The 22,019-nt window shown below is 41.7% G+C and overlaps 2 protein-coding genes and 1 pseudogene across 2 annotated transcripts in view; 2 read left to right on the top strand and 1 right to left on the bottom strand.

Moving 5' to 3' along the window:
* DCAF13 (DDB1 and CUL4 associated factor 13) overlaps positions 1-2,827 on the bottom strand; it is a 30,510-nt gene extending 27,683 nt beyond the window's left edge. Inside the window, exon 1 of the mRNA XM_047725463.1 lies at positions 2,608-2,827. Within this exon, the coding sequence (XP_047581419.1) occupies positions 2,608-2,677 (70 nt within the window). The 5' untranslated portion in view covers positions 2,678-2,827. The remainder of the gene's footprint in view (positions 1-2,607) is intronic.
* Positions 2,828-3,003: 176 nt separating this feature from the next.
* On the top strand, positions 3,004-19,187 carry SLC25A32 (solute carrier family 25 member 32). The gene is made up of 7 exons (XM_047725464.1): positions 3,004-3,368; positions 10,142-10,292; positions 12,289-12,374; positions 13,498-13,658; positions 14,040-14,153; positions 14,480-14,625; positions 15,749-19,187. The coding sequence occupies exons 1-7, from the start codon at positions 3,215-3,217 to the stop codon at positions 15,882-15,884; spliced, it is 948 nt and encodes a 315-aa protein (XP_047581420.1). The 5' UTR covers positions 3,004-3,214; the 3' UTR covers positions 15,885-19,187.
* LOC125099419 (uncharacterized) lies at positions 5,184-5,377 on the top strand (annotated as a pseudogene).
* Positions 19,188-22,019: the final 2,832 nt, after the last annotated feature.

Genomic DNA, 22,019 nt, shown 5'->3' on the forward strand with positions numbered 1-22,019 from the left:
AAAGGTTTCCAAAACTACCAGAAAATCATGGAATGCATACATCTTGCAAAATAATTAGACCCTACATATAACCTCAGCTTTTATTTTTATATGTCCTACTACCTTCTTTAACTGGGTTGCAAAGCTTTGATGAGCAGGGCTTTCACCACATTTTTCACTTTACTACTTATGCCTAGCACAGTGCCTGGCACAAAACAAATCTCTGACAAATGTTTACCCAACCGAACTCGAAGCTCCTTTTGAGGCAGGTAACAGTATTTATCACCAGTGCTAACCATTATATTGATATACACTGTTGTGATTATGATTATAGTAACTTTTTATTGAGCATTTCACACATTTGTTTACTTACTTAAAAAACAGTTTACCATGTCCCAGGCACTGTTCCAAATACTGTATATTAATTCATTTAATCTCCACAGTACTCTATGGGGTAAGTTCTATTACTATTTCCCATTTTATAGCTGGGAAACTGAGGCATGGAAAAGTAACTTGCCTATAAAGTGATAAGGCCAGGATTCAAACCAAAGCAGTCTGGTTTCAGAATCCATGTTCTTAACTATTACCCTATGCTGCCAAACATATTGTCTCAGTTTACAGTTGTGTTCTAAGCACACATGTCTAAAAAACCCTTAATGTTTAAAAGTAAATGCATCTTCTTACCCCACATCTTCAACTTGCTTTTTTTTTCTCTAACTCCCTATTACTGGTACTATATCCAACATTCAATCAAAAGGAAATAACACCTAAACAAGAATGAAAGAATAAGAAAAGGTAACAAATGGGGCGCCTGGGTGACTTTGTTGGTTAAGCAACTGACTACTGATTTCGGCTCATGTCATGATCTTGGGGTCCTGTGACTGAGCCCTGTGTTGGGCTCTGCGCTCTCCCAGGGGAGTCTGCTTGAGACTCTCTCAAATAAATAAATAAATAAATAAATCTTTTTTAAAAAAAAGTAACAAATGTCTTCCTTGATTTATGTTTTACAGAGCTCCTAAACTTCTATTTTTCCATTTTGCTATTAAAACTTCCATCTAAACGTCTGCCTTCGGCTCAGGTCATGATCTCAGGGTCCTGGGACTGAGCCCTGAGTCAAGTTCCCTGCTCAGCGGGGAGTCTGCTTCTCCTTCTCCCTCTGCCCATGCTCCCTTGCTTGCCCTCAAATAAATAAAATCTTTAAAAAGAAAACTTCCATCAGAAACTATAAAGAAATAGGAAGATATTATAGAAAATAAGACACTCAGTAACATCAGATGACTAATAACCTCCTAACATGGAGAGTCTATGACCAGCCAGTCACTCACTCATTCCTTCCTTCAGACATTTATAAAGTAAACACTATGTGCCAGGTGTTGTCTAGACGCAGTGGATATAGAAACAAATATGATTCTTCCCTTTTATGCAAGCTCAGTCTGATGGAAGAGACTGATAACCAAAATAATCATGAGACAATGTGATACACACTCTGATGTTAGTACAAAAATGTGATCGAAGCATAGAAGAAGGATGCTTCAAACGGGCTGGGGGCGGGGGCGGGCAACCACAGGGAATAAGTAGGGAAAAATTATTGTTCAGAGGAAGGAGCTAAATGGAGTATGGGTGTGTGCCACAGGCCTTCTGAAAGAGAAATGTCCGAAATGTACTCAGAAATCCAAGGGTAAATGTAAGCTACCTGCAAGGAAAATAGTGACTAGTGAAACTAGAGAGGAAGATGGGACCAGAGGTTCAAGGAGCAAGGATGATGTCAAGTCCAGATGATGTAACATAATTTGCATTTTAAAAACATTACTATCTTGTTACTGTAAACATCTTGTGAACAGACACCACATATTTACCTCTCAGAATTTATTCATATATAATGAATAATCTCTACTACTCAATCAAAATACCGAAGTATCATCCGAGCTTCAACTTCTATGGCTTATCCTCCTCACTCAAACTCCGAAGACATGGCCCTTCTCTTATGCTTTATTTTTATTCCTGCCTTAAAGCCTTTGTTATTCTCTTCAGACATGGTTAATCCCTCGTCATTTGGATATCATGATCTATAAGTGATAAGTAGTCAGGCTGCTACTGGGGGAACAGACCAGTAAGACCAATAAATAATAAGTCTTAACTAATTTCACTTTGGCCATTTCCCCATCAGGCCTCTCCACAAAAGTTTGGAAAACTGATGGCTTTACGTTTCACCTTTGTCTCTTCCCACATTTAGAAGTACGTAACTTTAAGAAGTAAAGTGGCCAAAAGTTAGAGAGGTTTAAAGCAGCCTTTCAAATCTTTGAATTCACCTGCTTGGCTTTCAAGTTCCACTTCTCTACAACTGGAATCTGGGAAAAGTCCGAGAGCAGCAGCTGGAAAGGGGGAGGCGGAAGCATTCCAGGCACGACCAACTTTCTCACTAACCACTAGAAAAAGTTCTTCAAAAACGGCCTTGAAGAGAAGTTACCCGCTACCCCGTCCCACAATATCCTTATCTGCACGAAGTTTGGCTCGGCAAAAGGGAAACGGGGAAAGAACGAGCCTGGAGCGCCAGTGTTCGCCCAGATTTGCTCCGTGGAAGCCGAAGGCGGACTCAAGGCTGGCGGACTCCCTAATAACTTGTCTCACCTCTTTGTAGGTCCAGTTTGGTTTCGCGTACATAGTTGTCCGGGTTCCGGCTCAGCATCTTCACCTTCATTTTGGCTGCTAGTTGCCCCCGAGCCCTCCAAGCCTTGCCTCCGCGTTCGGATTACCACCGCCTCCTCAGACACATGCTACTTCCGCTTTTTCAATACTACTTCCTGTCATGTGACTTCCACGGCGTGGAAGCCGGCTGCCTCAGCAGGACCCTGCGGCGCTCCGTAGTTTTCCCGGCAGAGGTTGGCCCGAGGTGCTTCTTCAATAGTGCTCCTGTGTCCGCCACCCTCGGCGCGAAACGGCAGCAGATGGGGGCGGGACGGGGCGGGGGCGGGGCCTTGACGGAGGCCGGCGCCCCGCCTCCTTCGCGCTCTCCGCAGGCGTGACGTGCTACCTTTCCCCTCTCACGTCGGCTCTGCGCTGGGGTCTCTCCGCTTAGTTACCGCGTCCTAGCACTGGTCCCGGAAGTGGGCTGCCCACCCCGCCACCCGCCTCCCGCGGTTTCTGCTCCTGGGCGGCGACGGTCGCCACGGTGGCGGCCACTGCATCTCCTACCACCTCCGCGGCCCTGGGCGCGGTATCAGCGGGCCCTGGGACTATGACGGGCCAGGGACAGTCAGCGTCAGGGTCGTCGGTGTGGAGCACGATATTCCGCCACGTCCGGTACGAGAACCTGGTGGCGGGCGTGAGCGGCGGGGTCCTGTCCAACCTCGCACTGCACCCGCTCGACCTCGTGAAGATCCGCTTCGCTGGTAAGAGCCCGCTCTGACCCTGGGCTCCTTCTCCTTGCTGGTACCCCGAACTGGGTGATAAAGACTCAAAAGTAGGCCTTGCTCTCCCCAGCCCCTTGCGTTCTCCTAGGCGAGCGTTGAACCAAATGCTGCTTATACTGCCTCACCTGGAACTAGATTTGAGGAAGGGGAGCCTGAGAAAGGGATCTGGCTGTCCTCGTCCCCGTTCCCCAAGTCTAAGGGATGGACAACAGGGATAGAAAATTCTGAGAAAAGTTCAGATTGGCGTAGGATGGGGGACTCACCTTCGTCTTCGTAAATTGAGAAAGGGATTGGCACATTTTAGGGTTCAGCCCTCGCATGCGCTAATCATTCACCCTTGGAGGTACTTTGAAATCTTAACGGTAGCCACGTGTTTGGCGGTGGACCTGAGAAGAAGTGCTTGGGGTAGGGCTAATTCTCAGCGGGTGACTGAGAATGGGTTTAGGATAGGATTCTCTTGAAGACTTGTTTTTTGGTGCTTATAGTGTGGTACAAAATCCCATGAAGGAATAGATAGCTAGAATCCAAGTGCTGTTTTTTAAAATTTAGGTTTATTAAGTGCAGTGAGGTAAGTGAAATTTACAAAGTACCGTAGAAGTTAAACTCAACAGTGAATTCTAGAAAAGATCGTTCCGAAGAAGGTCTTGATAACTTTACTGGGAAACTATTTTCTGGCATTTGGTTTTCTTACTACTACAAGTTCTGCCTTGAGAATTAGATCTGCAGAAGTGGTTCATCTTCAAGAATCAGACTGATTCTATCACCTTAAATATATTGTTCCCTTAATAGTTGTAGATTGCTGTACAGGATACAGAGGCACCTAAACACAGTTCTCATCCTTGAGGGAGTTTCGGTCTAACTGTAGCCATGAGAGTTAGTCACATAAAAGATAATTCTAAGACAACATAAAACGAAGGGCAAAATCCAAATATCAAAATATGAGTAGAGACAGACTATCAGGAAAATTTTAGATTGCTGATGGCCATATGTGTCTGTATGTGTAAGGTTCCATTAGATCTTGAGGTTCCACAAAGGCCTCATATGTTGACAGCTGGAAAGGAGACAAGAAGCCATTCTATGGAGGAAAATCAGTGAAAATCATGGAGTATACTCCCTAGAAAAAAACCCAGAAAGGCATATAATTTCCATGGAGTTTGTAACACATGCACAGATAAAAACTGTGATGACAAATAACATTGTGCATCTATTAAGAGCAAGGCAATGAGCTAAGAGTTTTACATGTATTATCTATCTCATTTACTACCCTGAACAACCCTGTGAATTTATTATCTCCACTATACCAATGAGAATAATAGAAGTTGACTTGCTCAAGTCTCAAGTTTATAACGGCATGGATGTGGGATTTGAACTCAGGCAGTCTAATTCTAGAACCCTTGGACTCTTAAACCACTCACCATTCTACCTCTAGGAATCCCTAGTATACAGTGACTTAAACATGAAGAAAAGAATTTTGGATTTGGCTGCAGGTACAGGCCTGTATGACTTGGTGTCTCCCATGTTTTGTCTAGAAGAGGTGACAGTTGAGATGATCATTGAGAAATAGTGTTGGCGTGGTGAGTTTAAGCAGGGCTGTGAAGCAGATTATGCCTGAAGAAAGGGAATTCTTGGTACCTGAGAAGATGGTAATCTTGATGAAATGGGGAGAGTTTTAGGAGACCAGTGTGGCCAAGGTAATAGGTAAGATGATTGAGACTGGATGGAGGATAAAGTTAAAGATCTAGGAATCAAAGCAGGAGTTTGTAATGATAAAGTGTGGCAGTGAAACGTGATCGAAGCTTTGCGCGGTGGCAGTATCGTAGCCAATGAGGTTTATCCGAGGCGCGATTATTGCTAATTGAAACGTGATAGAAAAGGGGGAAAATTTAAGAAGATGAATAACAAATCAAAATAGTTGATTGGCCAGCAGCACTAATGCTGTAGTTCTTATGCTTTCATAAAACTTAGGCACTTATAATGGAATTGTAATTACCTAGTGACAAGGGATATTAGTCTTGAATGCCCCATTGAACCGAACCTGGAATATTTCCATGAGTTCAGGTGCAAATTCAAAATTTTATGTCCAGTGTGGTAGAAAGATTAGAAATCACTTGTGAGAAATGACTAGAAAAACTAGTTTGGCTTCAGGTGGGTGGAGGGCAGGGACAGATGACTTAAGATATTTGAAGAACTGTGTGAAAGGGATTTATCTTATTATGGGTTGATCCAAAGACCAGGTAGAGGTTGAGTGGAAATGATAGGTAAGCAGATTGTGACTGTCCCACGTGGGGGGTGCTCAGAAATGAAACTGGTGATATCTGGAAGTGGTTCAGGGCTAGAAGACAGAAGATAGGAGATGCCCCTGTGTTGAGTGGAAAAGTCGGTCGGATGAGGTGATTGATGAGGACCCTTCTAACTTTAAGATATAATTTTATTTTATTTTTTTAAGATTTTATTTATTTATTTGAGAGAGAGAGATCACAAAGACAGAGAGGCAGGCAGAGAGAGACAGGGAAGCAGGCTTCTTGCTGAGCAGAGAGCCCGATGCGGGACTCGATCCCAGGACCCTGAGATCATGACCTGAGCCGAAGGCAGAGGCTTAACCCACTGAGCCACCCAGGCGCCCCTTTAAGATATAATTTTAAATCATCCAAGAATGATGAGAGAGAGGGGTGCGTGGCTGGCTCAGTTGGAGGAGCGAGCGACTCTTGATCTTGGAGTCGTAAGTTCAAGCCCCATGTGGGGAGTAGAGATTACTTAATAAAATTTTAAAAAAGACTGATGAGATAGAGCGTGTCCGCCTCAATGAAAAATGAGGTATAACGGTAATTTTCTAAAATAACTTGAAAGCCCAATAATCCACAAGTTAAACGAGGGATGAAAGTATAGAATCAAGTAACAAGAATAGCATACAGTCCAGTTTTGTATATATAGTGTAGTATTGCCAGCCCCTGTAGCTTAAATAAACTAATACTTCCTGAATGCTTTCTGTGTGCCATACATGGTTTTAAGGGCTGTATATGTATTCATTCATTTAGCCCTTTGTATTTTTCATAGATAGGTTCTATTATTTCTCCCATTTTGTGGATGAGTTAGTGCAACCACAGAGTAATCAAGTAAGTGACTCAGAGTCACACAATTAAGTGTCGGAGTGGAAGGGGGCTACAAAGGAAATTTAGTGACCAGAGAAGAAAGAAAAAAATCAGGAGAGTGTCATGTGAAATTAGGCCAAAGAAGAGAGTTTAGGAGATAGACAGTCTTAAGTGCTGCTAAATAGTTGATGAGAAAGAGAGGTTTCCCCAGATTCACTTCAGGCTCTCTAAAGCTCTTGCAGTAATGGGTGGAGGCCCAAATCACACCGCAGTGGACTGGGGCGGTGCGGGGACACAGTTCACACCATCACACCATCGCCCTGCTTTCTAGCCTAATTTCCTACCAGCCCTTCCCTTCATCAGCTGTACACTTTATATCGAATCCCTGATGTTCTCCCAGACAGTGCCAGGCACTGTGATACCTGCACGTATCCACAACAGCTGTAGCGCTTGTCTAGAGACAAATCTTTCTCTCCTTTCCCCAAAGACAAGTTTCTAATCAATCTCAAGGCTCTACGCTAGCATCGTCTCTCTCACATTCACTGTCACTCTACTGCATCTCCCCAGTTCTTTCTATACCGAACATCTTTTTGTTTCTTCTGTAATCCTATAACACTTCATTCACCACAGTGCTTCTAACTGGGCAACGTGATTGTTGCTGTTTGGCCTTGAAGATTATGTCTTCCTCGGGATCAGAGTTTGTATCCTACTTGTGTTTAGATTCCCCCTTTGCCTGGCAATAACAAGGAGTCAGTAGTTTTTAAATTTTTGCATAAAGTGACAGGTGTACAAATCACTGTTTTTCAGATTTAAAGATTTGATCCTAACTATATAGTGGAGAGCAGATTATAGCATCAGGGAAGTACAGGGTGTAGAATGTTGTTGCCTGTTACTGAGATACTTAATACTCTACTTCTGTAATTAAGTGACTTGTCAAAATAATAAAGAAATCATTGGTTCATCCCCATGAAAAGCAAAGATGGTGTTTTTGTGGTTTTGTTTTTCACCTCAAGAGAGAAACTGTGTTGTGAACTTATTACTGAAAGGAAAATGGAAAGGTACTTGGAAGAAATTTATCAGGAGAATAAGAGACTTGAAATTCAAGGAAAGCATCAGAAAGATTATGAAATACACAGCAGAATATTTCTTGAGAGCCAGTCCCTCTGTTACTTGTTTTTAAACTTTATATCTTGTATAAACTTCACGACAACCTATAAGGTGGGTCATATTTATCCCCATTTTATAAATGAGGATGCTGAAGCTCAGAAAGATTAAGGTCACGTAGCTAATTAGAGAAATTAGAGATCAAACCAGGTCTTTTGACAAAGGCTCATCTACTTTAATCTCATTTCATGGTGTAACATTGTCAGGTTAATGATGAAAGAAATTGACTTTTCTCCCTTTCCCTGGCAATGGTAAACAGTGATTCTTTGCCAGACTCCATTATGTGGTGGTGTAGTGGCAAAGGGGACAATGAACTGAGCATGCTTTTATGTGGCCAGAGGACTGTCATTTGTATAAACTTTCTAGAGGGCAGTTTCAGTTTGTACTCATAACCTTTGACCCATATTAATTTCCATTCTAATAGTTAATTCTAAGGAAATAGAGATTTGTATGTTGTACAGAATATTCTCTAGAAACCTTTTAATAATAGCAAAAAAAATATGAGAACTTACATGAATGATGTACAAATGAAGGAATATCTATGGGAGGAAAAACCATCACATGTTTGTTTGTTTTTTTTAACATTTTATTTATTTATTTGAGAGAAGAGAGAGACAGTGAGAGAGAGCATGAGCGAGGAGAAGGTCAGAGGGAGAAGCAGACTCCCCGTGGAGCTGGGAGCCTGATGTGGGACTCGATCCCGGGACTCCAGGATCATGACCTGAGCTGAAGGCAGTTGCTTAACCAACAGAGCCACCCAGGCGCCCTTTTTTTTTTTTTTAAAGATTTTATTTATTTGAGGGAGAGTGAGAGAGAGAGGAGAAGGTCAGAGGGAGAAGCAGACTTCCCAGAGCTGGGAGCCTGATGCAGGACTCGATCCCAGGAATCCGGGAACATGACCTGAGCCGAAGGCAGTGGCTTAACCAACTGAGCCACCCAGGCGCCCCATCATCACATGATTTTTAAAAAACTTTTGGAAGTCTTTTTATTTTTTTTTTAAAGATTTTATTTATTTGAGAGGGAGAGAGAGAGCACAAGCAGGGGCAGCGGCAGGGAGAGGGAGAAGCAGGCTCCCTGCTGAGCAGGGAGCCCGATGGAGAGCTCGATCCCAGAACCCTGGAATCATGACCTGAGCCACCCAGGTGCCCTTGGAAGTCTATTTAATTACAAATAACAAGTCTATGATAACAAAGAGGAATTCTGACAGTATACTCTTGAGTGAAGAAAAAAGCAGTATAAAAAACTGTAGTAAAAGATAAATTTAACATTCCTTCATTCCATTTCCCCATAGGAAACAAGGCACATTCAAAATAACATTCAAAGGACTGTTTACAAAGATACAAGATTATAGCAAAACCACAACAAATACTGCAGAATTCTGGAGCTAGAAACAGTTTGGGCTATTGCCACCTTAAGGGCCAGATGTCAAGGCGAGAAGGTCCTTGAGAGAGGGCCACCTTGAGCAGAGCTGCGACTGTCAGTAGAGAAATGCAGCCTGCCTGAGGTCACCCCATAGGAAGGGAAGTGAAAGAGTAAATACTTTCCTCCACTCTCTTCCATCCCTCTGATCTCTTGTCAGGCCTCCCCACTAGCCCAACTCAACTAGAAACTAGAAGACAAGGTCAGGCTGCCAGGCAGAACATGGTAGAGAGGGATGGACCATGGATCTGGAAAAGAAACAATATTCAGGATATAATAATTGAGCAAATCTATCTTGAGAGCCTACAGTGTAGAAAGCACTAAAATAGGAGTAGAAATATCGCAGCGAAATAGTAGTAGTCTCTGCCCTCACAGAGCAACTTCCTACTGGGAAGCCAGAATAATTGAACAATAATGATTGCAGTGAAGAGTGTTTTTATTATGGTAGGGAAAGTATGTTATGCCATGGGTGCAAAGAAACTTGAGCTCATCTAGGGGATAGGAAAGGATCACCAAGGGAACTTATTAAGCAGACTTCAAAGAGCAATCGAAGTTAGCTGTGTAAAGGAGTTAGGTGACTTAGAAGACCGAGTGTTCATAGCAGACAGAATAGTCTGTGTAAAAGCTTTAAGGTTCAGAGACTATTGAAGAACTGAAAGTTGTTGAACATTCTAGCAATTTGCATCAGATTTTTTTTGTTTTGTTTTGTTTTTAGATTTTATTTATTTATTTGACAGAGATCACAAGTAGGCAGAGAGGCAGGCAGAGAGAGAGGAGGAAGCAGGCTCCCTGCTGACCAGAGAGCCTGATGTGGGGCTCGATCCCAGGACCCTGAGATCATAACCTGAGCCGAAGCCAGAGGCTTAACCCACTGAGCCACCCAGGCGCCCTGCATCAGATGTTTTGAAGAGAAAATAATACAGAGTAAATCGTTCCGAAAAATAAAGAGGAATATTTTTCTTTACCTAAAAAGTGTTTTCTTCTGAATTTATCTCCTTACTGTGACAATATGACATCTAGGTCTATACGTGATTCAGAACTAGAACTTTGCTCTCACCTAATTTTGTGCCTTTACTGCAGTGAGTGATGGATTGGAACTGAGACCAAAATATAAAGGAATTGTGCATTGCTTGACTACCATTTGGAAACTTGATGGACTACGAGGCCTTTACCAAGGAGTAACCCCAAACGTGTGGGGTGCAGGTTTATCCTGGGGACTCTACTTTTTCTTGTGAGTAGATCTGGGAGATTTTACAGTATTAAATAAAAGAAGTTTGTTTTTTCAGTGATTTTTACATTTCTGTCAATGAAACAAGATGAGTCATCAGTTGCTCTGAATAGGAAGGGTCAGAAAGAGCAAAAGGCTTATTTCCTTCTCTGTCAGCTATTATCAGAGGCATTCGGTCTGGAAGAAAAGTTCTTAATAGGAAGAAGGTGAAGGATGAGTCGGAGAAAGGCTCTTACAGAAGCCACTTCTATGAGGTGAATTCAGGAATATGCCTTACCGAAGTCGTTCTGATTTGTAAGGAAGTTGGAAAGCCGAAGAGGACAGGTCTTGGGGTCCTCATAAGAACACGTGCCACGGGAGCTCCCTCTTAGGAACGGAAAGTAAAAGCCAGTGCGTGGCTATAAGAGCTGGAGGCGCATCGCCTCTTGCCTCTCATTTGACCGGCTCCATCATCTTCCTACCTCGTTCATTTCCTTCCTCCTTCACCTGTCAGGTATCGTCACCATGTGAAAGAGCTGCGATTCCATGACCACTGAAGAAGCCACAGAAAACACCTGGGACAGGCACACTCGGGTTGCTGACTGTGCAAGAGCGTGGGAAGAAAGCAGGGCAGTGGAGGAGCACATGCTGCCCTGATACTTGAAACTGAGTCCAGGAACGGGGAGGCTTGTCTTGGTTTTAATAGATGACAGTTTTAGAACATCAGTACCCAGTCTATTTGCCTTTTTCTCTTTTGTGTTGCATATTTTAGTTTATCTCCCATAATTTTATGGCAGTCTCCAAACCACAGTCTTTTGGGGGGTGGGTGGGTAGAGGAAGAGGGAGAATCTTAAGCAGGCTCCCCACCCAGCGCAGAGCCTGGCGTGCAGCTCGATCTTTTGTCCCTGAGATCATGACCTCAGCCAAAATCAAGTCAGACGCTTAACTGACTGAGGCACCCAGGCACCCCCCCCAACCACAATTTTAAAATATTTTTAAGTGAATGCAGAACAAATTCAACCTTAATATTGTTTAAAAATGTATTTTTCTTCTTTTTTAGTTCTAAGACACACTTAGATGGGTGAAATATAGGTATGAAATTTATTATGAATTTTGAGTTGTGTACGTTCTCTAAATAGAGTTTCTAAGGACATGGCTTATGAATGTAAGGTTTAGGTGATGAGAATTTTTTATAAAAGTATACTTGTTTCGTGTTAGAATAGAAATGGTAAAGTTTGGATTTATGTAGCTGAGCTCCTCCTCCAAGTGGAAAATGGAAATTGGAGTTAGAATAGACTGATCTGACTCCTCTGCTGAGAAACATTGAGTGGCTCTCGATTTTCTGCCAAATAAAGCCCAGATGTCAGTCTGCCACTCAAGTGTGGCTCCGTTTCTCTGTCTTCCCCCACCGCCCTTATTATAACTTTTGCTTACGCTCATCAGTTTCCCCATTGAAGCTGCACCTGTCTCCACACCCCACCAGTGTCACCTGCACAAGCCTTCTGTGATCTCAGCCATAGTTTCTCAATCTCTTATGACACCATTTGTGATGTCTTTGTTAGGTTACTTGTGTGCTGCTTGTGGTCCTTGTTAATCCACTAGGAAGGACCTACCCAGTGTTTTATCTAGCAGAATTGCCAACCACAGTACCTGAACGCTATGTGTTCAGCACTTCTTTGCTAGGGGCCCCCTTTTGTCCTTTTGCCTTGTCTGCCCCACAGCTGTGCCACTGCTACAGCCCCTCCCCCCAGTTTTCCCGTTGTTGCTATTCATTGATGAGTATGTGATTAAAATATTTTGCATATGTAGTGGTAGCCATATTCATCTTGGGGGAGGGATGATAAACTCTTGGAGTAAACCATTTCCAGCAAATCCATTCTTGAAACTTTCTTTTTTGCCATATGCATTGACTTTTACTTGTGGGGTATTGCTGTTAAGTTACACACATTTTAAACAGACCTTACTGTCTTAGGACACCAATTCAAATATTTATCAAACTGCTTATGTTTAATTCTTTTAGTTACAATGCCATCAAATCATATAAGACAGAAGGAAGAGTGGAACGTTTAGAGGCAACAGAATACCTCGTCTCAGCCGCTGAAGCTGGTAAGGCAGAGTGGGGAAATGTAAAATAGTAACTTCCAACTTGATTTTCATTTTTGTTTTTTGTTTTATTTGCTTCCCCCCCCCATTGAACAATACAGTTGAAGTATGCTTTTGTAACCAGTTATCACATGGAATTTCTTAGAAAGCAGCTACTCTTACTGGTTACTCTGGACAGATTTCAAGAATTTTAGTTATCACAAAGAAGTAAAATTTAGAAAATGTATGAATTCTTGATAGTTTGAGATGATTTGGTATGGTGTTTTCTTTAATTAAAGGATAATTTCAGTTTTCAAATTAGTTTAGTAGCTTTGTTAATTGCCTCATGTTTATGTAATATTCCAAAGAGAAAAGCAGAGCAGGACCCATAAATCTTTATTATAACCCTTAGTTTTATACTTCGTTTACTGATAGTTCTTGTCTTAAAAAGCCTACTCATTTTGTAATACCTAGCAGCTAGCACAGACTGGAATCACAGTGGGACTTAATAAATGTTTGTTGAATAAAGGACTACTTAGGAGACTCAGCAAATGAGGAACTTTACCAGATGAAATTTTTTATATACAAAATTGTCACTTTCTGTAATGAATGTAAAGTATTATGTAGTTCTTTAAGTTTGGAGATGCGTTGGCTACTTTGAATAGATTTGAGGAGGATTGTGGTAAAGTTGGGGTAGATATATATATGTACATGTGGAAAATATTGAGGCGTTGGATTCCAGATCCTTTTCCCCTAATCTTTAACCCCTCTGGGTTATACTTTGTCCTCCTAAATATTTATACCTCTTTACCAGCATCCGCTTCTTAGGACCCCCGTCTGTCCCTACACAAGCCATACTGGTCAGGAGCCAGGACGTCTTTGCTGTCCTCACACCTCAAGGGGAAGGTGTTTCCCATTTCCATCTCCCTTTTAATTTACCTCCCACTAACCGAGTGAGGAACTTTTTTTTGGCCGCCAAAAACTATGGCTATCCTTTAACCCTCAGACTTCCTCAGCGAATACATCTTACTGTTGCAGGTACAACCCCTGGGCAACCCCATTGTTTATATTAAGGAACTGTTCTTAATCCGGATTGTTGGAAGTGACAACCTGTATGCTGAGTAATCTTATTTAAATTTGGTTTTAGGAGCCATGACCCTCTGCATTACAAACCCATTGTGGGTAACAAAAACTCGCCTTATGTTACAGTACAATGGTGTTGTTAACTCCTCACAGCGACAATATAAAGGAATGTTTGATACACTTCTGAAAATATATAAGTATGAAGGTGTGCGTGGATTATATAAGGTAAAGAATTATCAATATATTTTGAAAAACTTCCCCTGACTCTCTTGTCAGAGTTCTGAATGACCTGTACTCAGTCCTAAAAAGAAGCCCGAATGAGGCAAGAAGCAATTTAATGAAAACCGAAGTCCTAGTGTATAATATGGAAATTGTGCTTTTATCTGTTTATCCTCATTACTATAAGGTACATCACGTTGCTGGCGGGTGTGAGAAGGCCTGTCTAAAATTTTGTACAGTAACCATTTCTCTGAGTCACACATTGAGGTCACCCACTCCTTCCTCCCATCCCTAGAAACTATGTCCTTTGGGAACTGGCTTAGTTTTTGTTTTTTATTGGGGTTTTTTTTTTTTCTGTTTTTGTTTTTTTTAATTGTTCCCATTTAGGGATTTATTCCTGGGCTGTTTGGAACGTCACATGGTGCCCTTCAGTTCATGGCATATGAACTGTTGAAGTTGAAGTACAACCAGCATATCAACAGGTTACCAGAGGCCCAGCTGGTAAGATGGTTCTTCAAAAAACAGACACAAAAACAATGCATCTCATTTACATTTATGGGCATTTAATAGATGGAGATTTTGTCCACGTTTACTCTGGTAATACTGCTATGATGATGACTGCCACTAATTTAATGTACAATTAAATATAGGCCAATGACACATATGTTAAAAATAGAACCCCTTCTTTGTACAGCGCTTGTGTTAAGAGGGGAAACCATGTTTTTCATTTACAGTTCATTTAAAGATTTTCCTGTACAATGTTTACTTCTGTATTTTTAAAGAACTCCTGCCTAAAGAAAAATTAATGTCTTATGTTGTCATTTTAGAGCACAATAGAGTATATATCTGTTGCCGCACTCTCCAAGATATTTGCTGTAGCAGCCACATACCCGTACCAGGTCGTGAGAGCCCGTCTTCAGGATCAGCACATGTTTTACAAGGGCGTGCTGGACGTGATCACAAAAACGTGGAGGTGAGAGCACGTGGCGTATCAGAACGGCTCTCAGGAGGGGCCCTGCATGCCTCAAACTGACCAGTTGCTGTTAGTCGGATAGCAAAGGCCAGTGTGCTGTGCTGAAAACATAGCCAGTGGCCCCTGCTTTTCCATTTCCCATTGACTACCTATAGAACCACAGACTTAATCTCTGAGCCTTGATTCCTTCATTTGTAAAATTAGAAAATCTAGGCTGACAGCGTTGTTCTAAAAATCAAATTAGATTGGGGCTCCAGGTGGCTTGGTTGGTTTAGTGTCTGACCCTTGATTTTGGCTTAGGTGATGATCTCAGGGTCATGAGATCGAGCCCTGTCTCAGGTGCTGCACTGGGTGTGGAGCCTACCCACAATTCTCTCTCTCCCTCTCTCCTTCCCATCCCCTGCCCCTGCTTGCAAAAAATTCTGGGCTTGAACAAATTGATATACTAAAATTTAGGTGTCCTAAGATAGTTGAATGGCATTGAATATAGGAAGTCATAAAAACCCTAGTTTAATATAATTAAACTGCTGCTGGCACAGTAACTTGCAAACACTTGTCTCCATGTATAGAAGAGATGCTCACTCTTCAGCCTGTGGATAAACTGTTACAGATAGACATCCACATATTTTTCTGTAATTCTGGAAGGATTCTAGAGCAGAATATTTTGAATGTTTACACTGAGTTCAGTATATATTTATTGAGAATGCAAGTGACATGTTCCAAGGCCATATTCCCATTCCAGGCATTAAGGAAATAGTTTTATTTTTGTATGTGCTAGATTTACTGTCGCCTGGCATTTATATAAGCTGTAAGATTTTTGATGCCTCCTTTAGTTAATCAGTTAATAGCATGCCTGTACATTTAGAGACATTTGAAAGGTGGTTGTCATTACAGCACTTCTCAGTCTTGGAATGCCTCTGCCCTCTCTTCTGAGTCAGTCACAGAAGGAATGGAAGCCCCTACAAATGGCTCGTAGACTGCATTACTTCAGCATGTTAAGAACATGGACTTGAATCACAGGGAGGCTTGAATGCTCGTTCCGTGCCCTATGCTAATGAAACTTTTGTATCTTCAGGCTAGCTATGTAGGAAATTAAGCATGTATCTATTTTTTCCCTTTAAAGGAAAGAAGGAGTTGGTGGATTTTACAAAGGAATTGCCCCCAATTTGATCAGAGTGACTCCAGCCTGCTGTATTACTTTTGTGGTATATGAGAATGTCTCACATTTTCTACTTGATCTTAGAGAAAATAAAAAGTAAGCTAGAAGAAGATAATTTCAGTACATCTGCTTAAGGGAGCAACTGTTCCTTTGTGTTTGAGATGTAAACCTCGGAAGAAGACTGCACAGCAACGTGGGTCACATGGAAATCAGTCTGTAATCATTAGAAGTCAAAGAACTGCGAAGACTTTGCAATGTTTTCCCGCTTTTTGCCTTCTCCATTTATATGGGACTTGGCTACCTCGGCCAGAAATGGCTCCCATCGACACAATAGTAAAACTGACATCAAGCGGAGAGTTTCACAAATTTCTGTATCTCCCTGTTCACGTAGAAGCTGATTATAGCATTTGCTAAATGGAGTAGATGAATGTGCTGCTTTTTCTGAACTCATTTGCCTGGATTGGCTTTAAAATCAGTCTCTGTGCAATTACAAGAAAATGGCTTCTGAAAAGAATTATTATGGCTGTTTCAAGGGTAAATTGAACTTGAAGGATTTTGCTGGGAAAAGTACTGCTTAAATCCAGACCATTTTTGAATCGGGAAATTTTGGTGAGGAAAAAAAAACACTGTTAAGTGTGTTTTCGTTTTAATTCCATTGGAATGTGCTAATTTGAGAAGTTACATACTTCATTTGAGAAATGTCTGATATTTGTTATTAATTTTTTTTCTCCAGGGGCTCTGTAATTGTGGATCCGGTTACATTTTTTGACATAGGTACTTAGTGTCTCGTAAAGTTATAAAATCTGAATTAGGATTCAGCTGGGTTAGCATATTTGGCTATAAATCACTGATTGGCTGTAGGTGACTAATAGATCACTTCATATAGACACGAGAATGATTGGAATATGTTTTTGAGAAACTGTGTGGAAGTGAGAAACTAACTTCCTACTTCAGCTCTCTGACATATGGGTTCGGATCCCAAATAAATGATTAATCTTCATTGGTTGTTCACATTCAGGTTTAAATACAAATTACATTGATGGCCATTATTGATTTTACTTTTATGAGCCATTGCAAATATCTATAGAAGCCTACCCCCAAAGGGTGCCAGAATAATATTTTTATTTATCATAAACCTTTATGAATGCTGTTGCACTTCCATCTATTTGTTGTAAATAAAACTGTGGTTTTCAAAGCCATATTTAAATGGGTCTTTGAAAACGGGTCTATTTTTTATATTTTGAAAATGGCATTGTTTTAAAAATACAGAATAGTAAGTATCTAATTGTAATTACCCTAATCTCTTGTAACATGCACAGAATACTTTATAAATTAAATGTGATGTATTTTTTCACACTTCTGGATTTACTATAATTCATATGAAATCCTGATATTTGCCTCTACATGGAAGACCGGCTATAGTTACTGTTTGGAGTTTTGGAGGTAGTGCCATTCTTTGAATGCCCTCTGTGTACCCCCATATTACTAAAACATAATTCCTGTCTTCTAAGAGCATACAAACTTACAGAAAAAAATAAATAAGCATTAAGTAACTAACAATTCTAGGCTAACAGACAAGAAGATTCCTACAAAGCTCTGTAAGAGTTCTGAGAAAAGAGAACTCATTCCACTCATTCAACAACGAATTGTTACTGAGTTCTTGCTCTGTGCCAGCAGTGGAGATAGAGCAGGAAATAAGCCAGACAACATTCCTGCCCTCAGGGGACTTTCATTTTAGTGGGAGTGTCAGAGAACATAAATTATGCATAATACAATCTCAGATAGATTAAATGCTATAATAGAACTAGAGCAGAGTTGGAAATTGTGCTGCTATCTTAGGATGGTTAGGGTCAGGAAAGACCTCTTTGAAGAGAGAATATTTGAAACATTTTGTAAGAAAGGAGGAAGCAAGCTACAACAAGATCAGGAATTCTAGGATGGATAGACACATTCTAGGCAGAGAAAATATGAAATACAAAGGCCCTGAGGCAGGAATTAATTTACCCGGAGGCAATGAATTAAGGATAGGGTGACCAGGGAGGAGGAGGCTGGAGAAAAGGCCTTTATAGTATACGGAAGGAAAGAGTGCAGGATTGGCTTCAGATTTCAGCCTTCCCATTTGCTGGTTGGCCTCAGGCCAATCAAGTTTTCTCATTTGTAAAATGTGTCTTAGATTTGTTCCTTTGCGGAGGAGGGTGATAGGAGGATGCTTGGGCAAGTGATCATTGAGGGAATGTTCTTAGGATCATAGGTAATGGAGTGAAGAAAACAGGGGAAGAAGTAGTTTCAGAAGTTCACCTTTAGCCTGACCCTACAGGACACTGCAGTATGAATTGAGACCACAGAGATTATTATCCTGCCCTGAGGTGAGAGGCTGTGCTATTGTGTTCTCACAGCAGGCAGTCATTCACTACCTGTCACGGTGGGAGGAGTGGAGGCTAGGTCCCTCTCTGAGGGAGCAGTCCTCCCGGAATAAGGTGGGGATGACAGCTGTTAGCAGCTGGGGATATGGGTGCACTGGCCCTGTAAAAAGGGATTTGGTGGGTCATCAACACAGCATCTGCAAATGAGGATGTTAAAAGTAGGTAGCTCAAAGGATTATTGATCAGATTAAATGGATCAACCCATGTCAAGTGCTTAGCATTTTAGAAACACTAGCATGGACCATCTCTTATAGGCCATGGTCAGGGGTTTAGATTGGGGGAGAGATCATTCTAGCAATGGTATGAGGAAACAATTAGGAGACGAGGAACAGGGTTACTAGTTAGGAAGCTTTCACAGACACCTAGTGAAGAGTTAGATGGAGTTGGAGATAGTTTATAGCTTGGTGGGAACTAGAGCAGGGTTCGTGGAAGAGAAAACTTGAAGCTTGGCCTTGCTGGTAGAGATTTCAAAGGGAACCATGAAAAAAAAAAAAAGCACAGGTGACATGTCTTGAGCAGTGGCTTGTCAATGTAGTAAAAAAAGGAAGAAATAGAAGAGAAAGCTGAAAGACTAGGACCAGGACGTGAGAACTCTGAGTCTTACTGCATGTGTTTGGGTTTTATTTGATGAGTAAAAGAGAAGTGAGAGTCATTAACAGGAGAGACACGGTTACGTCGTAAGGGTGACAGAAGACAACCAATCAGATAAGAGGAGCAAACTCAAAGGGAAGGGGTTATCAACCATGTAAATATTTCAGTTAAGGTGAAGATGAACGTCGCTGATAACTTTAAGCAGATTCAAATTATAGAGGCTGAAGACAGATTGCGAGCAGTTAAGCAGGTGGGGCAAAGAGCAAGTATTCATTTCACTCGAGGCTCTTCTTCCTTGGATTTCAGCAGATAAAGGAAAGGTAGAGTGAGAACTTTAGCTTGAAAAAAGTTCTGGGAGTCTAGGAGGGGGTGCGAGCCGGAAGGTTGAGGCCAAAACAAAACTTGGAGCTCAGCATCAGAGAACGAACACATGGTAGAATGGGAACCAAGACAATGTTGGCTGCCATGCCTTGTGAAAAGGAGGTTGTTATGTTTGCAGTGTGTGCTTTTGTAGCGTGGCCGTTTTAGAAAGTTGTGTTATTTAAAGCCATACTAGAAAAGGGTTATCAACTGAAAAGTGTGTTTGAGTTCAGGAGTCATCAGAGCAAGGTCTCTCTGTAGAATGGACACCTTACTGCACATAGAATCCTCCAGGCAGACTGTTGTTACGTTAATAGCAAGGCCTCTTTAGTGATTGTAAAATTGCAGAAATAAAATACCATGAAATGATTTAACTATTTCTTTTCTGAAAATACATTCTTTAACATCAAAGTATGTGAAGTTTTGGGTTACTTTGGCTGAGGTCTTAAATGTCTTTCCAAGTGAGTGAATAAGAAATAGACTCTGCAGGGGCACCTGGGTGGCTCAGTGGGTTAAGCCACTGCCTTCGGCTCGGGTCGTGATCTCAGGGTCCTGGGATCGCGTCCCACATCGGGCTCTCTGCTCAGCAGGGAGCCTGCTTCCCCCTATCTCTCTGCCTGCCTCTCTGCCTACTTGTGATCTCTCTCTCTTTCTCTCTCTCTGTCAAATAAATAAATAAAATCTTAAAAAAAAAAAAAAAAAGAAAGAAAGAAATAGACTCTGCAAATATCTCTAGTCAATACCCTGTTACCAGCTGCTTGGCGTCTGTTTCCCTTCTGAGACTAGTAGCCGGAATTTCTTTTCAGAACCTCTCTTCCTCCCTCCATTCACACCTTTTTGGTTTAGATGGAATTGGCCTCACTTGCCTGTGTGTGTGTGTGGGGGGGGGGGTTGATGCTGATTAGCAGAGCCAATCTAAATGGGCCATCTCTGTTCACAATGAACGTTTGGAATTGACACAGTTGCCTAAACTGGCCCAGTTGGGGTGACTCTTAAAAAGACTTTTTTTTTCTGCGTGTCCTGACGTAGATTCTCTCTTTGCCGTTTCACCAGTTAGGATTTGTACCCGAATTCACAAAGCCCCTCAAAGGCAATTCAAGATTATGAATTGGAGAGGGGGAGTTTGGAGTCAAAATGAAATCAAAACCAAGGAAATGACAAGAAAAAAATGGAAAGAAACGGGGTCCTAAATCATGACATATGAGACTCTGGATCTATTCTGACCCCCAGCTGCATGTACCTCTATAGTTTTCAACTGAGTGAACCAATAACTTTATTAAGCCACTCTCAGTTGGGTCTTTCTATTACTCCCTGGGACTGGAAGCTTCCCAGGTGACTCAGAATCTGTGATACAGACCCTAAAGTCTCTGTGTCATTTTCCCATCAACTGTGATGATGCTGACCTCTTCGTTTCTATGGAAATTGATGTTTCTTTTAGGAAAAAGGAGCACTTCGTGACCCTTCCACAGGTTGTATAGGTTTTTGAAAATGTTTTTACCTTAATTGAAAAACATAAGCTATTTAATATTTATAAAGATTTAAAGAGGTTATTTAACTCACCTTGAAAAGCAGGAAAGAGGAAGACTGACCAGCAGACATAGAAAAATAACAAAAATCTGCTATTGGAGAAGGTCCAACTGTACAAGTGTTGGATGATTTGAAGTTGTCTCCAATGCATTTTCTGACATTAAATATTACAAAATTGTGGGTTTATATTAAATTTCAGTATATATCATGATGTCAGGCATGTTCTACTCAAGGCTAGAAAGTGATAAAACCAGTTCACACACAACATGTCAAAAAGCAACAAGAAGTTTTTGTTCAGTGATTCACATTAACCTCTTTCTCGCCCAGGCTTAAAATGTTTTCATAATTAGGGGGTGCCCAGGTGGCTCAGTCCGGTGAGCATCTGACTCTCGATTTCAGCTCAGGTCATGATCTCAGGGTCCTGCAACTGAGCCAGCGGCAGGCTCCTGGCCCAGCGAGGAGTCTGTCTCCCTCTGCCCCTCCCCCTACTTGCGAGCACTCTCTCTCTCAAATAAATAAATCCTTAAAAAAAAAAAACTAATTCGGGCGCCTGGGTGGCTCAGTGGGTTAAGCCGCTGCCTTCGGCTCAGGTCATGATCTCGGGGTCCTGGGATTGAGGCCCGCATCGGGCTCTCTGCTCAGCAGGGAGCCTGCTTCCCTCTCTCTCTCTCTCTCTCTCTGCCTGCCTCTCCGTCTGCTTGTGATCTCTCTCTGTCAAATAAATAAATAAAATCTTTAAAAAAAAAAAACTAATTCATAAATTGACAAAGTAAGTGAAGCATGATAGGATATTATCATCCTTAGCAGTAGTAAGGCTGAAATTAGAGAAATGAGGCTTGTATCTGTGTAAAAGAAGTTTCGCTTATATCAAGCCTCGGAGTCATTCACACCTATGCTTCCAGCCCCAGAGAGCACTGGACTAAGACTCTTAGAGCCTGTCCTTGTAAAACACAGCAAGAAGGAGGCGTCAGTCGATTGGATGCCTGCTTCTGCTCAGGTCATGCTCCCTGCTTGGAGTCTACTTCTCCCTCTCCCACTGCTCCTCCTCTCACTCACTCACTCACTCACTCTCACATAAATCGTAAAAAAACAAAACATAACAGCAAGGGGTTATGGGGCTGAACTCATGCTGTGAGCAGCTTGTTTCCAAAGAGGAGAGAAAACATTACTCATGGTCACTTCCTTGTCCCCAACTCCGATCAAATAATTACCTTCTTATCAATCTAAACCAAATCTGGTGACAGAACACACAGCAAGTTTAACCGAGAGAAGTTTAAGGAATTGCTAAGCTATGATAAGTATATTACGGGAACTCTTAAACACTGTTTAAACTT

Source organism: Lutra lutra, chromosome 4 (genome assembly GCF_902655055.1).
Source record: "Lutra lutra chromosome 4, mLutLut1.2, whole genome shotgun sequence".
Taxonomy (NCBI): Eukaryota; Metazoa; Chordata; class Mammalia; order Carnivora; family Mustelidae; genus Lutra; species Lutra lutra.